The sequence below is a fragment of the Penaeus chinensis genome, chromosome 23 (assembly GCF_019202785.1).
Source record: "Penaeus chinensis breed Huanghai No. 1 chromosome 23, ASM1920278v2, whole genome shotgun sequence".
Lineage (NCBI taxonomy): Eukaryota > Metazoa > Arthropoda > Malacostraca > Decapoda > Penaeidae > Penaeus > Penaeus chinensis.
The window spans coordinates 21788117-21806615 of NC_061841.1; the positions used below are offsets into that span (position 1 = coordinate 21788117).

Here is an 18499-nt window from a genome sequence, read left to right on the forward strand (position 1 = left end):
ACTCCATAGCAACCCGAAGACAGGAGTTTTAAATACCAGAACCATACACAAATTGGAGTTCGAATACCGTAATCTTCAACATATGTCAGGTAAGGGAGTCGAATACCACAATCTTCAATATATTAGATCTAATAGAATCGAGCACCACGCCAGTAAGCGAATAGGGAATCCAATACCACAAGCCCGGGCGACCTGGACCCAAACGTCACTTCGTCTATACTTGACAACAAAGTCAGCTGGGATCTACAATCTGCTGGGGTCAGGTGGCAGGTGATGTTACGTCCGTTTAACTCTCGAATTACTCGTGTTTTAAGGGTTTTATGAGGGTTTTTCAGGATCACTTATGAGGAAGATGGTTTATATTTGTTTGGTTTATCCTTCCGTGATTTGGTTTTGTTGTGTTGTGTTGAGTGGCTGAGACCCGAAGGCAAAGGTGTTGGGGACGTTTGTACAGTTATAATGTGGAGTTTTGTTTTTATTTTTAGCTGAATAACTAAGTTTAACGTAAGTGAAGATGATATGGTGATGAATCATGTAATTACTGAGTTAAACGGTGCGCGTGTGACTTAGTAAATGTGTTTTACAAATGTAATTTTGTGCTGTCGTGTTGTGATAGAATTATAATGATTTCTGTAGTACATTAACCTGTTGCTGTCATTCATTTTTATTTATAATAACTAATGGCTGAATTAACTTTCACAATTTCATAAGTTGAAGAAATACTTAAAATGTTAATGTTAATTATCCAGAATAGGTCATCAAGTGATGCCATGCAAAAACTATTTTACTACTGGCTAAAGTTTGTTGAGCATTTCTGGAGCATGAATAGGCCTATGGTATCCCTATAACTTGATCCATAGGTATGCAAATAGTAATAATCAAGCCTTATCTTTATGTTCCATGATTTGTTTTGACATCTTTTTAGTAGAATTTTATATGTTCTTTATTACAATAGTTTTTCTAAATCTCAGGGCAATCTTAGTTTGGTCAATTGTAAGCTTAGTGGAATTCAAGACGCAAATAGGCCTCTTTCATTTTATTAGCATTTATTTTAAGATAATAGCAAATACAACATTCTACAAATTGCAGTGAGTGCGTGATCCTGGGACAGTAAGGGGCTCAAGATGTTTTCCGCCCTGCGCAAGTTGACGGGCCGGGGAGCAGATGGCCCACTTACCCCTACGTCACCTCCAGGGGGGGTGCAGGCGATGGCTGCATCCTTACAGCGTCGATTTGCACGCGGTGTCCAGTATAACAGTATGTGTTATGAGAATATGTGTCTTAGAAGTATAATATGTTTTGTATTATAATATGTATATATTTTAATGATATAGAACAAGGTCTTTCTATGTAACAAAATCCAGCTGAGATAAAGAAACCAGAGACAAAATAAACTGTACTAGCATTAAGATCCAGAGTTCTTCACATTTTTGTTTTAATCAGTTCCTGCTGGGATGACATGTCACATTATGATTGACTACCCCTCATGCTGGGATGACCTTTTTACATTACGTAAAGCTGAACCTGCTCAAAGTTGTCTGTGTTAAAAAGTTGTGCAATTTGGCTCTAGCTTTATTTGTTGAGGTGAAATCGACCCTCATATATAGGCTTAAAGCTAAAAAAAATTATCCTCATTACCTAAAAAATAATTTATGCTGCAGTGAGGAGCATATACTTCTAATGCTTCTGATTTTTCACTCATGCAGCTGACTCTGTATGCACCCTAACATGTCCTCTAGAATGGCACTGGGGGCTCCTGGCAGGACTGGGTCCAACTTAATATTGACTAGAAGAATGAACGTAATTTCTTGCATTTGGAGATTTTGTTTGAGCTTCAGAATCGTTGGGCACCCCATGGTACTGCCTGCAGGACCCAAGGGTCTAATGATATCTTAATCAGATGTTAATGAACGATATTTTATTACAGTGAAAATAGTTATAAGAGGAGACCGGAATGTAGGGAAGTCCTGTCTCTTCAGACGCCTTCAAGGTCAGCCATTTTGTGAGGATTATGTGCCTACAGAAGAAATTCAGGTAATGTAATTTTATTTAGTTCTTGTTTTCCTATGATTTTATGTTGATTTGTAAGGTATTTTATTATCCAGTTAGATCCATATTGTACGAGTCTACTTTTTTGGGGTTTTGATCGTTAGCTGTATTCATAATTGCTTGTTAACCTTTGGTTATCTTCACTTGGAGAACTTTTAACTCCTTGCCAATGGGTTATATGTATGTACATGTCGTGGAATGTATGTACACCCATGCCAAGCATTTCAGTGCTGCTCTAAGTTATGCACACCAAGCAATTGTTAATCTGTTTTATTGTTACTGGAGTTATGCCAGTGCTCTAGCCCCTCAAAAGTAGGACAAAGTCACTTTTTAGTCATATTCATTGCAGCCAAATTCACTAAGGGTGGGAAAATTGTATAGTTCCCATGCTTTTTCCTTTGAGTTTCATATGCAAAGCTCCCATTTGCACTGGTTTCCCAGGTTGGGTCACGCTAGGTCCACAGCCATGTCTGTGCTCATTGGACACCAGGCTCCCCTCGTTCCCTGTATGGTTACATAGCGCACGTATATTTAAGCCACAGATTCCGGAACAGAGATCAGTATTCACCGATTCTCCAGCAGAACATGACAGCGGCAGCAGTATGAGGACTGCCCAGTCATTAGCTGACAGGGGAGCCTACCAGCTCCCCTTTTGATCTCCACTTCACCTCCAGTAAAAGCCATACCTGTGGGCCCTCACACCCACACAATCACTCCATAAAGAGATATAGACTAGTGCAAATAGTAGATCCAATAACATCTTCTACGCTGGTGACCCCGAAGTGACACGCCATGGCATTTCGCTCGCTCGCTTAGCTCACTCTCTGGAGGGGGAGTACCTGTAGCAGCATGACCCCGCAACCTGAAGTTCAGCATAAGTTCCTAGGTTGGAACACAGCTGTGTCTGTGCTTATTGGACAGCACGGGCTCCCCTCGTTCCCAGGGCACTTACACATTGCACATGTACTTAACCCCTTGCTGATGGGTCATGTGCTGAGGTGTCATAACAAACCGCTCGATCTGTGGAGTGTGCCTGTACGCCACGGCGTTGCACCAAAGTGCTATGAGCTTAGGGTTTGGCTTGATGTACCGAACTCCCACACTCAAAATTGCCATTAATCTCCAGAGCTTAGAGTTTTTTTTATTTTCTTCACCCGTCATTAAGGGGTTAAGCCACAGAATCCAGAACCGAGGTCATCATCCCCCAATCCTCCAGCCGAACTTTACAACAGCAGCAGCAACACAGGGACTCCTTATCCAACTGGGGAGCCTACCAGCACCCCTTTAATCTCCACTTCACCTTCAGCACCCAGACATACCTGTGGGCCCTCACACCCACACAATCACTCCATAAAGAGATATAGACCAGTCCAAATAATAAATCCAATAACATCTTCTATAAAGGCGATGACCAGTATCATTTTTGTTTTAGTAAAAGCTGTTCATTGGTATCATTTAGTGATTCTGATCAATTAGTAAATTTGATGTGATATGTAGTTTTAACAAAAATCACCAGAGGCCCTGATGGAGAGGGAACCCAGATGATGCTTATTTATATCTATACATATATATATATATATATATATATATATATATATATATATATATATATATATATATAGGTATAGGTATATACATCTCTCTCTCTCTCTCTCTCTCTCTCTCTCTCTCTCTCTCTCTCTCTCTCTCTCTCTCTCTCTCTCTCTCTCTCTCTCTCTCTCTCTCTCTCTCTCTCTCTCTCTCTCTCCCCCCTCTCTCTCCCCCTCTCTCTCCCTCTCTCTCTCCCTCTCTCTCTCCCTCTCTCTCTCTCCCTCTCTCTCTCTCCCTCTCTTTCTCTCTCCCTCTCTTTCTCTCTCTCTCCCTCTCTTTCTCTCTCTTTCTCTCTCTTTCTCTCTCTTTCTCCCTCTCTCTCCTTATATATGTCTGTGTCTGTGTCTGTGTCTGTGTCTGTGTCCGTGTCTGTGTGTGTGTGTAAAAAAGCTGCAGGGAGCCACTTAAGCCAAATCTACATCAGATACAATAGCAGCATGATTTTTTAGACAAGATTTATTATACAGATGATGAGAGAGATGTTGTAGAAGAGGCTCAGGTGTAGCAGGGCAAGTGTAAAGAAAGAGGGAGAATGAATGTCTAGATGAATGAGAGAAAGAAGGAAAGAAAAGGAGAAAGAGAGATAGTGAATGAATGAGATATTTAACAGTAAAGAGTGAATAAATAAAAGAATGAGAGAATAAAAATAAGAATGAATGAATGAAGAAGAAAACAAAAGTGAATGAATGAATGAATGATAGGTAATAAAATGAATACATGAATGGATGAAGAGAATAGAGAGAAAGGCAGACAGAAAAGAGTTAATTAACTCAATGCTGCCAGGAAAATGCTTTGCTCATTTTAAATTTTTTGTGAAATGTCTCTGCACATGGATGGCTCTGTAGGTGCTTAGCCACAAAAGAGTCAGTAGACCTTACCTGATTTCATCTTTCCTGGAATATTTTTGAAAATCAAGGAAAAGGGTTAACAGGTGAGACAGGCAGTACTCGTAAATGGCTCTTTGGGGACATAGTACAAGTGTAGCTTTCTATGTGTAGAAATAATTAATAAAGTAAACTCACAGTTTGCATGGCATATATGTACATGCCATGCCTGTTGGATTTAGGTTAATTAATGAAAGATTGCATTGTAGAAGGTTTTCTAAGAGAGGAGCTAGGGAGGGGGTTAACCCTTTGCCACTGGGTGGCATGTACATACATGCCATGGCATGCCTGGACTATATTCTGTTTGGCATGTGCATACATGCTATAGTGCACTGGTCCTGTTTTGCGGGGGCATGTACGGTCATGTCATGCACTCTATAGTGCCAATATGATCCCCCGACAGCAGGGCCTGGGCCACTATGAATACAGCCCAGGAGAGAGGGCTTTCACATTGGGAAACCACCCTGCAGTGTTTGGTTAAGGAGATAAAGTACCTATGCTGATTTCATGTAGGCTTCCCACACTTTGCTCTCGCAAAGAACAAGAAACCTCATGTATGTTCTTGCAATGAGCTTTGATTTAATTTTTTTTTTTCTTTCTTTCTTTCTTTATGTCTTTGACTAAAATCTTCAGGGAGGTTTACAGGATATAAGGGATGGAGGTTTGTTTGTTGTTGCTGAAGCACTGAAGGTGGACATGCGGATGTCTAAATGTGTGATATCAAAGTTTAATTGTCATCTGCATAGTAATTATAAGGATGCATTAGCAGATTGATTTCTGAAGTAAATTTTACAGTATTTTAAAAGATTATAGAGACATTTATGGACTGAAATGCAGTCTTGATATTACAGTTGATATAGTAGATTATTCATATTCCCCCTATTTTGCAGGTGGCCAGCATACAGTGGAGTTACAAAGCTACAGATGATGTTGTGAAAGTTGAAGTGTGGGATGTTGTTGATAAGGGAAAGAAGAAGAAGAAGGTAAGTTAAGAATTCACTAACTTTGCAATTGACCCCAAAAGGACATCAAAGTTCAGAGCTTCATTTTTGCACAGGAGGGGGAAAGCAAGTTTTGTTGGTCGATTTTTAAAGACACTTAAGTTGTAAAATGTTCTAGTGTGAATTTTTGGATACTCACAACATGAATAAATTAGACACTTTTCAGATAACTTTTTTCTCCAGTGTGCTTGCATACCCTAAAATGACAATTGCTGTGCTTCCTCCCGTAAAGATTAAATGTGTATTTTTTGGAAGTACTGGAAACAATTTTGTTTTTTCCAAGTTGTATTAATTCTGATTAGACTTTTCAGACTACCTGGTCTTAGGAATCTTGGGTTAACTTTCAGGTCCAGTTTTTTTTTCTTGGGATGTGTTAGCCCATTAATAAGATTTTTGAGTTATTTTTATGCTATTTTCATTTTTATCAAGGGTTCAGGAATGATATTTGAGTCATGATTAAATAATATACAATATATAAGTAGTTTGGTAATTGTTGGAATAGTGATCCAATAGTCAAATCAGTTGGTATCAGTGCATTGCATTTGATGGCTGTTGTCAAGAACAAATAATTTTAGTCCACAGATATCAAGCATAGAAATGGTATAGGTTCAGTTAGAGTGGCGTGGTATTAAGCACTTGTTCAGCGTCATTACCTCTTGGCCATCCATTCAACACCAGTGAAACTCTACCCTATATTTTCTAGTGAGATAGAGATTGTAGGATTCCCTCACAGTTTGCTATCAGATGAGGCATCAGACCAGACCCTCTCTTGCCCTAATATATCCGGTAGAATTTAGCTTTTACCTTTATCGGTGGCCTCAGTAATCACTTAGTGGTGTGAGAAAACACATATTTGTACTAAGTGTGATACTATACTATATTATACTAAAAGTCCCGTTGCAAATTTGCAGATGGAAGGTTTGAAGTTGGATAATACATCTTTGGAGTTTGAAGAACCAGCTCTTGATGCGGAGTTCCTAGATGTTTACAAAGGAACCAATGGGGTCATCCTTATGCTTGACATGACAAAAAACTGGTAAGTTGCTGAACACCTGATCTAATAGTTGTAATGAGGGTAATTGAATAATTCCAAGGCATTTTGCTAATAAAGCAGCAAGAACTATAATGTTTAAGAATAACTGAAGGATGTAAGAAATGAATACAAAAATATTGTAATTTCCAGGACATTTGAGTACGTCCGACGGGAGATTGAAAATGTGCCTAGTCATATTCCAATCCTGGTCCTGGCCAATCACAGGGACATGGGCCATCATCGTGTTGTGTCCGAAGATGATGTGAAGTTTTTCATTGAGAGCTTGGAGAGGTAAGTTACTGTAGTTGTATATGTATATATATTATAAGTATATGCTTATGCATAAGTATATGTATATGTATATGTTTGTATATGTTTGTATATGTTTGTATATGTATGTATGTATATATATATATATATATATATATATATATATATATAGTATATACATAGTATATACATAGTATATATATAATATGTATATATACATATATATATATATACATATATATACATATATATACATATATATATATATATATATATATATATATATATATATATATATATATATATATATATATATAATATTTATTTATATATATACACACGCATATATATATATATATATATATATATATATATATATATATATATATTATTATTATATTATTATATATATATATATATAATATAATATAATATATATATATATATATATATATATATATATATATATATATATATATATGTATATATTATATATATGTATATTTATAATATATTTATTTATATATATTTATCTATATATAAATAATATATTTATACATTATATATAGAAAAAAAAAATTATATATATATATATATATATATATATATATATATACTTATACATTATATGTATACTGCATATCTATTTTTAAAAATTTATTTGTGTTCTTTTTTTTATTCATTTACTTACATTTTTTTATTGATTAATTGATTAATTCAACCAACCAACCAACCAACCATAAAAGATATAGCCAAAAATACAGTATTTTGACAATTTGATACAGTTAGCCTATAAATAAGTTTGGCCCTTCTTAAAAATTGACCCTTGACAATGCCGAGGGGAAAATGCAGTGCCTATATTCTATATTTTGTTGTGAAATGTCTGCCCATAGATGGCTCTGCTAGTGCTTAGCCACAAAGGAGTCAATTAGTTGACCTTGCGACTGTACCTGATTTGAATTGTCGGGAAAAACGTTTTTTTTACTAGTGCTATGAATATCAATGGTGTTATTTTTATTATAAATATTATAATTATTATGATGTTTTTTAATATTAGTAACAGCAAAATAAGATAACGTAAACTATTTCGTAAATCAAAGAAAAGGGTGAATGGGCGAGACAGGCAGTAATCGTAACTGGCTCATTGGTGACTTAGTACAAGTATAGCCATCTATGTGTAAAAACAATCAAACAAGTACTAACAGTGGGCATAGCATGTGTCTACCTGTCGTACCCGTTGGCAAGGGGGTAATGAATTGGAGCCAAATGATATGATCTTTGTGTTGTAAAAAAATGAGGGTCAAAGCTTTGCTGTGCTTCCTATATTTGATGAGCAAAGTATATAATTTTTAGCATAATCCCGAAAAAAGTAATAGTAAGTGTGTGCTTCCATAGTGTTTGACAGCCTATGTATTTTATTTCCTTCTATCTCATTTTTATTTCATCTCTCTTCTCCTATTTCTTCTCCCTCATTTTAATTTTCATTCTTATTTTCATTTTCATTTTCATTTTCATTTTCATTTTCATTTTCATTTTCATTTTAAATCTCTCTCTCTCTCTCTCTCTCTCTCTCTCTCTCTCTCTCTCTCTCTCTCTCTCTCTCTCTCTCTCTCTCTCTCTCTCTCTCTCTCTCTCTCTCTCTCTCTCTCTCTCTCTCTCACTAGAAAAAGGTAAAAAAACAAAAATCACTTTTCTTACAATGGACCTCTCGGAGTGTAACACCCATATTTCTGGATGGTACCTTTGGCTGCGAGTGCCCACACCCAACTGCAATGTAAGCTGAGAAGAAAAATCTCACATAGGAGGTACCTGGCTATGGTCCTGTTTTTGGGTCATGTACGAGCTGCAAGGCACCCATACTTAATGAGTTAAGGCCTGCCTCAGTATTTTTGGTGGGCGGGGAGGTCTGTTCTCATGGAACTTACCTGAAGGAGGATAGTATATTTAGGTTATCTTTAAAGAAATGTCTATTTTTATATTATTTTATAGATCATTTAGAAAAAAAGTAATGAGAAAGTATTATCTAACATTGCTGTCTCATGTACAAACATGAGAGAGAGAGAGAGAGAGAGAGAGAGAGAGAGAGAGAGAGAGAGAGAGAGAGAGAGAGAGAGAGAGAGAGAGAGAGAGAGAGAGAGAGAGAGAGAGAGAGAGAGAGAGAGAGAGAGAGAGAGAGAGAGAGAGAGAGAAGAGAGAGAGAGAAAGAGAGAGAGAGAGAGAGAGAGAGAGAGAGAGAGAGAGAGAGAGAGAGAGAGAGAGAGAGAGAGAGAGAGAGAGAGAGAGAGAGAGAGAGAGAGAGAAAATGAGAGGGAGAGGGAGAGGGAGAGGGATAAGGATAAGGATAAGAGATAGGAGAGGAGAGATGAAATAAAAATGAGATGGAGGGAAATAAAATACCTAGGCTGTCAAACACTATGGGAGCACACACTTACTATTACTTTTTTGGGGATTATGCTGAAAATTATATACTTTGCTCATCATATTTAGGAAGCACAGCAAAGCTTTGACCCTCATCTACTCTTTTTCAGAAAATGTGTTAAACATGACAGATTCTCATGATCATTGCAGCACATGTAGAAAAAAATATGAATGAGAGTGAATATCTTTACAATGCAAGAAATACACATGTTTTTGATTCCCCATTTTCAGTGTAGACACTCAAACACATGCACAAAGAATCACAGGAAATTATAAGTTACTCATAGCTTCTGGTCAGATAGATATGCACATACATGCAGACACATACACATTAAACATACATGGACTCATGTTTACACACAAGTACACATATCCATACACATGTGAATTTCTGTGTCCACATGTACATTCTTACACAAGTAAGAATGTATATGGAAGAAAATAGTAACATAAGTGGTCTATGAAAAGCAATACCTTTGTTATACAACTGTCATGTAACCTACGGTAGGATTTGGCTCCTTTTCACAGTGGTCACTGTATATCGTGTATATGAGCACAATTTGTGTAAGCCATTAGACATAGACCGCGTGGCTGTTTGCCATGTGGCTCGAAGTCCAGCGGAGAAACATTGCTTCAGCAAGGACTAGCTGACAAGTTCATCTGACCTTGTTTGGCCTTCAGTTGTGCCCCGGGGTCCGCGGGCTCATCTCACCAGCCTTCCACCAGCCCCCCCCCCCCCCCCCCCCCCCGAAATCTATGTCAGGGTTTTTTAATTTTCCTCCCCTTTTCCCTAAAAATATTTTTTTTTTTTAGAAAAATAAAAATTCTGAAGAAACTAAAGCAAATTTTAAAATTTGTTTCTTTAAATATTGTTGATGTTTTTCCAGATTTTTCATCACATAGTGGTACACAAGAGATGCTTATGATTTAATAGCAATAGAGATATAATCGTACAATACACAAAATACCCCAGATTAAAGGAAAGTTGGATCTTTTTTGTTATAAATGAGTATCTAAAGATTTTACCCCACTTACCCACGCTGTTTATGGACAATCTCCTAACTAAGGACAGTGGTAGAGAACCAACCACCCCAAGATTTTAATCTAAGATATGTATGAATATGGTATCAATATATTAAGCCTCTTTATTACAGACCTGATGGCGCAGCTGATGTCCGGTACACAGAATCTTCCATGCGCAATGGCTTTGGTCTGAAGCTGCTGCACAAGTTCTTCAACCTGCCGTTCCTGCAGCTGCAACGAGAGACTCTCCTGCGCCAGCTGGAGACCAACACGGCAGAGATTGACGCGACCATTCAGGAACTAGAACTCTACCAAGAGAGTGACGACGCAAACTATGATGTGTATGTGTCTGGTATTGGGTTTTAACTGCTTTGCTTAAGGTGATATGTTGGTGTAAATTTATCTTTTTTTTTTTTTTTTTATTGGTGTATATTATTGTGGAGATGTGATTACAGGTTTTGTCCAGGAGGCATGTATTTATTTGTTTATTTATTTATTTAATTTCTTCCATTCCTCATTTTTTTAGTTGACTTTTGATATTCTGCAGACATGTTTCTCAGTTTTAACCTTATCTATATATCAATAGACCTTATAACAGTGTATCTCCTCATCTTCTCAGATTTTTGACTCAGCTGACTGATCGACGAAGAGCAGCAGCAGAATCGGTTGCCCCAGTTGCACAGGTTGCTGCCCCAATCAACACGTCACCCATTCCGCAGTCACGATCCATAAACAGCATGGCATCCGCAACATCTGCCCCTCCCACAGTAAATGGTCCTAATAGCTTAGGTAAGTTATATATGCTTGTAGACATCTGGTATATCACATATGTTTGTATATGAATTTATATATATATATATATATATATATATATATATATATATATATATATATATATTTTTTTTTTTTTTTTTTTTTTTTTTAATGCAGTTAAATTTTATTCTCTCATTTTGAAACATTGCAGCTGTTGCAAAGTCAGTGTCAGTTCCAGTCAGTCTATCATCATCTGCTTCAAGTACGCAGTCCAGCCCTCGGCCCACAGATCGAGTATCACCTCAAGTGCCAACACCAGCCACACAAACAGCCAAGACACCAGCAACAACACCACAAGCATCTAAGGCAGCCACGGCCACAACCCCAACCACAGCACCAAGGTTGTTGCTGTGAAAGAATTTATGCTAGAATTATTGATTTAAAGTTGGCAGTCATGCAGTTGCATATGGATGAAAGATAAATGTGTATTTTGTTTTCTTTTCTATTTTCTTTTTTCTTTGGTCTATGTTTTTTGTTGTTTCTCTTTTCATATTCTTTCTTCTTTGTCATTTTCTTTTATACTCTTCTTTTTCTCTGTTGAGTTTATCGTCTTCTTCTTTCCTTTGCCATCTTGTTTTTCTTATTCTTTCTTCTTTTTCATCATCTTCCTTTTTGTTCTTCATCTTGCTTTTGTTCTTCTTCTTGTTTTCCTTCTTCTTCTTTTACTCTGTCTTTTTGCCTCTTCTGTTTTTCTTCCTTTTCTTCTTTCTCTTCATTATCTCCTACTTCTTCATTTTCTGTTTCCTTTTATCTTGTTCTTGTTCTTCTTAGTCTAAGTTTTCATCCTGTTTTTTTCTTGTTTTTCTTGTTCTTCTTTGTCATTGTCTTGATCTTGTTTTTCTTCATCTTCTGCTCTGTCTTTCTATTCTACTTCCTTTCTTTTTCTTTTTCTCCTCCTTCCTTCCTTCTTCCTTCTTTCATCATCATCCCCTTTTCTTCCTTTTCTTCTTTTTTCTCCTCTGCTCCTTTTTTCTATTCTTTTTCCTTTCTTCTTTCTTTCTCTCCTCCTTCCTTCCTTCCTACTTTCATCATCATCATCATCATCATTTTCTAATGTCTATTTTCTCCTCACAGCACTAGCACTAACAACAGCAGCAGCAACAGCAGTAGCAACAGTCCCTCGAGTGGTGCACAAAACTCGACCAGCCAGAGTCCAGAGAAAACACAAGAGAAGACTAGCTTTATGTCTCGAATTTTTAACAAGAACAAAGACCCAGAACCTGCAGTGGAGGCAACGGCTGGTATGAGATTCTGCAGTTTAAGTCTGTCAAACTATATTTGTGTGATAAGATGATTGTGATTTGCTTGTGATTGATGGATTTATGTAATCTTTTTTTTTTTGTTATCTTGTGCTTGGTTTTTTTTTTATGGTAATATTATAGATTTTGATTTCATATTTGACTTTTAGGTGTGATTAGTTGAGATTCCTTTTTTTTTATTATTGTTTCATATATTAATTTTTGCTGTGATAAAAAAATATTTTGAATGGGACATATGAGATCATGATACTACATCTCATCTTTTGGAAATTCTTATTGTACAGTAATGCATTTTTTCCTTCTTTACAACTGTTTATTGATAGCTAGACAGATGTACCAATATTGCACAATGATCATACAAATTTTTCAACTTCGATAAACACAGTTGTGCCGCTCATAACAAGGGAGATTCATAAATAAAGTTCTCAAAGGGAATTTCTGATATATGTAGCTTACCATATATTATGTATAATTTCTTCGATCAACTCCAGACTGCGTCATGCCAACAGTAGGATCTGTGGACCCTGTCTCTGTGGACGACTTTGTACCTGATGGCGGCAAGTTAGATCAGTCTTTCTTGAGTGATGTCCTCACCTCCTCTGGCAAAGAACCCAGCCCCACTGCCGAAGAGGACAGGTACTGAGATGTTAATATATTATTATTATTATTATTATTTAATTCAGAAATAAGATAGCACAAGTGTGAATCCTGATGTTGATTGACAAGTTTGTCTTTTCTGTTCAGTAACATTATCAAATTTAAGCAAAATGAATTATGATAAGTATTATTAATGCTGTTATTATTTTATAAATTTGTAACAATTATTTTCTACTCTAGTGAGGAAGAATGTGATGGAAATCCAATGGTGTCAGGCTTCCAAGTGGACCTAGACCCAGATGACCTCAACCTCGGGTCGAATGTAGAAATTGCTGCAGACGAAGACTTTGAAGATGACTCAGTGGGAATCTTTGCAAAAGTAGACTCTGTGCTTGATAGTAAAAGTGACGAGAAAGAGGTAAGAACTTCTAAGAAGCCAAAGAATAACAAACGGAAAGTTAGTGATAGTGAGAAACTAAACTGTGAAAATGACGTTTCAGTAGCCTTGTCCAAATTAGGCCTTGAGGGGTCACCAGACACTCACAGCAATAAAGAGGCTGGGATTGTACTTAACTTTGGACACTGTGATGGGGAAGAGCAGGCCAAGGAGGACAAGTTAGATGACTGGCTAAACTCAGAAGAAGGAACTATAGCCAATCCTTATATATCCACTGCAACTGACATGCCAGAAGGAGCTACTCTAGATGACTCTGATGATAATCAAGGTGAGAGAAAAGGGTTTAAAGGTACTGTATGAACTTACATAGATGTTTATAGTATCATAAAGTAAAGACTTTAAATTTATTTTTTTCTGGAGAACAATACATAGAATTATGAAGTGTATTATAATTGTTGCATATGCCTGTTTTGTGTGTTATAAGTAGTATAGAAGTATTCATTACCATAAAGTTATAGTGTATATTTATTGATAATATTGATGATATTACAAGTGTATTTGTGCTAGGAAATACCTACTTGTTAGACAGACAGTATTTTGATTTCAGTTATTATTATTATTGTTGTTATTATTGTTATTATTATTATTATTATTATTATTATTATTATTATAATTATCATTATTATTATTATCATTATCATTATATTATTAACTTTACTAGTATAATTGCTATTATTTTTATTATTGTTGTCATTATTGTTATTATTATTAGTATTATTATTATTATTATTATTATTATTATTATTATTATTAACCCCTTGCCGATGGGTATGACGTGTAGACATGTACTATGCCCACAGTGAGTACTTGTTTGATTGTTTTTACACATAGATGGCTACACTTGTACTAAGTCACCAATGAGCCAGTTACGAGTACTGCCTGTCTCGCCTGTTCACCCCTTTCTTTGATTTACGAAATATTTTACGTTATCTTATTTTGCTGTTACTAATGTTAAAAAACATTATAATAACTATAATGGTTATAATAAAAATAACACCATCGATATTCATAGCACTAGTAAAAAATACATTTTTCCCGTCAATTCAAATCAGGTACGGTCACAAGGTCTACTAATTGACTCCTTTGTGGCTAAGCACTAGCAGAGCCATCTTTTTTCACAAAAAATATAGAAAATAAGCATAGCATTTTCCCCATTTTTTTTTCATTTTCCCCAGCGACATTGGGTTAAGTAGTAGCTGCAGTAGTTGTACTGTTGTTGTAATTATTATTGCTTTTCTTGTTGTTTTGCTGTTGTTATTATAATGATTATAATTATTATTTTTATTATTATTATTATTATTATTATTATTGTTATTGTTATTGTTATTATAATTATTATTATTATTATTATTATTATTATTATTATTATTATTGTTATTATTATAATAATTATTATTATTATTATTTTTTATTCTTTTTCAGCATCATCAATGTTATATTATTATCATTATTAATGTAATTGCTATCATCATCATCATCATCATCATCATCATCATCATCATCATCATCATCATCATCATCATCAATATTATTATTATCATTATCATTATTATTAGTACTAGTAGTAATAGTAGCAGTATCATTATCATTGATGGTATCAATATTATTATGATTATTATGATTATTATTATTATTATTATTATCATTATTATTAATATTTTTATTATTGTTGTTGTTGTTGTTGTCATTATTATAACTATTATTGCTATCATTATCGGTGTCATCATTGTCATCGTTATTGTCATTGTCATCGTCATATATATATATATATATATATATATATATATATATATATATATGTATGTATGTATGTATGTATGTATGTATGTATACACACACATACACATATATATAATACACTCCTGGCATCAGTATAATCTAAGTGCATGGTATAAGTGTTACTCCTACTGTGTAGTGTAAGTGGTACGTGCAGTACAAATGTTACTCTTGATATCAGGTTCCTCAGTGGAGACGTGCAAAGGAGTGGAGAAGATGAGCCACCACAGCTGTAGCACATCAAGGAGCGAGAGCCCAACAGAACACTCGGAGCGCAAAAAGAAGCATAAGAAGAAGGATAAAGAAAGGAAGGAAAAGGTAACATACAGTTCTATAGGCACATGCATCCACAAGCGCACAAGGGCATAGACATACAGATACACATTTGTATGCACTGTGAAAGTTTGTGTGTGGCTTTTACACACAGTTCACACAACCTCCTGCACATGTACATATTTAAATAAAAAATCATGATATTGTATATACAAAAGTTGATAATTATGTCTTTCATGAAACTGTGTCATTGCTTTTATTGCAGGATGATGATAAGTCATCTAAGAAACACAAGAAGAAGAGCAAAGATAAAGACAAGGAGAAGGACGGAGACAAGAAGAAGAAGAAGAAAAGGCGAGACAAAGAGAAGGACGACCTCGAGGAATTCTTCGGAGCCTCGCCAGAGAAGGAGTTTCGACGAGGCTTACGAAGCCATCTGAATCCGGCCATTCCCTGTTCTCCCTTAGTTCGTCCAAATAGTATTTACGTAGAAGCTTCCAGTTCGGTCTTATTGATAGTATTTTCTTATTTATATAGTTGGTAAGGTATGGGATGGACTGTCATGTATGTGTATCAGTCAGAAAGTTTGTTATTTGTGCTTGGACAGTACAGTGTATATGAACCTTTTGAGATATAGATTTTTTTTTTTCTTTTTAAGAAGAACCAGGGATATTACACCATTTGTATCGAGTAATTGTGAATCAAAACCATTACCACTGTTATGAAAGTGAATCTTCTTTATCAAAGATTAATATGTAAAGTTTTGACAGTGTATGATAAAGGAATGCCCAATGCCTTTTCTTGACAGTGTAAGCCATTATATAACTTTTTCTTTTTTTCTTTTTGGATAATGTCCATTAGGAAAAAGAATGGTCTTTGGAAACCTGCTCATTTTTTTTTTTTTTCATAATTGCAAAGATTTTCTATTTTCTTTTTTTTTTCTTTTTTTTTTATTTATTTATTTATTTATTTATTTATTTATTTATTTTTGAATGGGTTTGGGCAATGATGACCATATTTTAAACACTGATTTCCATATAAGAGGATTTTATAATTAACACTCCATTAATGCATTTCTAAGATTTTTATCACTGGAGAATATAAATGTAAAATTGAGAATTGTTAGTGAAAACAGTGAGCATAAGATGCTGGTTGAGATAGCTGGATATTTTATATTTCATCAATGATTTTGCTCTTCCAAATTGATATGAAATTATAGACAAAAATCTTGACAAAAATAAGTACTTCTATATTTATATATAAGATGGAAAAATTAGAGACAAATATTTAAAGTTTCATAGTAACATCATCATTTGTAAAGTGGTGATGAAAGAGAAGAGAAAATAGTCTTACTGTTTACTGAAGGTGCCATGCGAATAATTTAAGGAGAGGAACACAGCATTTTTACCCTTAGTGTCATAAAAATAACTTTTGTGTGTTTTTGTTATTGTTGCCAATTTTTACACCATTATCATCATCATCATCATCGTCCAAAATACGACTGGGTTAAATCATTCCCTGTTATTCTCTTCACAAGTCCACTGTTCTGGAACTGGTCAATACTTACGTCGCCATTTTCATTATTTTTATTATTGCTTCATGTTTCTCATTCTAAGAATTATATTCAATATTGTTAACATTATTTTTTTATTGGTTACCATTATCATATCATCATATTGGATGCACCAAAATCGTACGAGGGCTGTGACGGAAGATTTCACAGTGGTTGTACATGCCGGATCACAATTTGTAAACGCACCAATGTAAGTTTTCCTCTCCTTGCTTGCGTATGTTGACTAATAATGTTGTGGCCTTGGCTTTAGTTAATCTGAGCTTGGGAAATGTGAAGATAAGCTTTGGCCAGAGTAATAAAGTGTTTGCTATATCCTTTAATTTGATATGTGTTACTGAGAAGCAGTTATTGACTGATAGTCATTTCTGTCCATGATTATTGCAATTTATTTTTTTCTTCTTCAGAATCAGAGCCATTTTAGTAATCATTGTATGGACGTGATATGGAGTGAACTGTCTATGAATGTTCAACTGGAATGATATTACTTTCCTCTGATTGTCATCATCAGTATTGTTGTGGGTATAGTTATTCTCCATATGGTTACTGGTAACTAACTGTTAATGTGTTAATTGTTGAGTATAACATGTTTATGTTTACATTTGTCATTAGAGTTGGTGTGAAGCTATTTAGGTGTAGATTATTTGTTATGATTTTTTTTTTTTTTTTCTTTTTGCCAAGATGCAAAAAAAAAAAGAAGGGAAGATGTTATAAAATGGGAAATCTTGAGAGTGTCTGAAGAAGAAGATGGATCAGCTGTAGTGGACAGCCATTGCATCTTATGTTGACCCGTATGTCATTCGTGTAGAATGTTCTCAGAGTACCTTGTGCTGGTTGGTTTTGGGGTTTGAGTTTTGTTCTTATTGTTTTCATGATTCTTTTGCCAAATATTAGTACTTAATTACATCCTTACATACATATGTATGTATACATCTTCGCTTGTGTATCCATACACACATGTGCATACAGTGAGCACAGGAACACGTGTACAAGCATATACACAAATGCATGTATGTACACACAAGCATACACAACCACAACCACACATAAATACATGTGTACCCACACCCTTGCATACTACACCCATAGACACCCACACTCATACCCACCCACACCCACTCCCACCCACCCACTCTCTCTCTCTCTCTCTCTCTCTCTCTCTCTCTCTCTCTCTCTCTCTCTCTCTCTCTCTCTCTCTCTCTCTCTCTCACACACACACACACACACACACACACACACACACACACACACACACACACACACACACACACACACACACACACACACACACGCACACACACGCAAACACTCGCAAATACACGCAAACACACGCAAACACACATAAAAAAATAAAAAAAATGCAGTAAAATTATAATTATTAGATTTGAATATTACAAATTATATAGAGTTATTGTTTATTAATTTGAAACAGCCCTATTTTTGTAGAGATCAAAAGTCATCAAGGTGTTTTTTACTCTTTAATCTG

At 35.3% G+C, this 18499-nt stretch overlaps 1 protein-coding gene across 3 annotated transcripts in view; it reads left to right on the forward strand.

Annotated features, from left to right (window-relative positions):
• LOC125037464 (rab-like protein 6) overlaps window positions 1–18130 on the forward strand; it is a 22734-nt gene extending 4604 nt beyond the window's left edge. Inside the window, exons 1-14 of one of the 3 annotated variants that reach the window (XM_047630610.1) lie at window positions 202–270; window positions 1090–1257; window positions 1928–2034; window positions 5414–5506; window positions 6436–6560; window positions 6708–6848; window positions 10400–10609; window positions 10888–11057; window positions 11233–11422; window positions 12156–12322; window positions 12832–12976; window positions 13178–13662; window positions 15352–15488; window positions 15709–18130. In XM_047630610.1, the coding sequence (XP_047486566.1) occupies window positions 1125–1257; window positions 1928–2034; window positions 5414–5506; window positions 6436–6560; window positions 6708–6848; window positions 10400–10609; window positions 10888–11057; window positions 11233–11422; window positions 12156–12322; window positions 12832–12976; window positions 13178–13662; window positions 15352–15488; window positions 15709–15987 (2382 nt within the window). In that variant the 5' untranslated portion in view covers window positions 202–270; window positions 1090–1124 and the 3' untranslated portion in view covers window positions 15988–18130. Of the gene's footprint in view, window positions 1–201; window positions 271–1089; window positions 1258–1927; window positions 2035–5413; window positions 5507–6435; window positions 6561–6707; window positions 6849–10399; window positions 10610–10887; window positions 11058–11232; window positions 11423–12155; window positions 12323–12831; window positions 12977–13177; window positions 13663–15351; window positions 15489–15708 lie in introns of those variants that run through there. The other 2 variants (XM_047630612.1, XM_047630611.1) reach the window with 2 other exon arrangements.
• The last annotated feature ends 369 nt before the right edge of the window (window positions 18131–18499 follow it).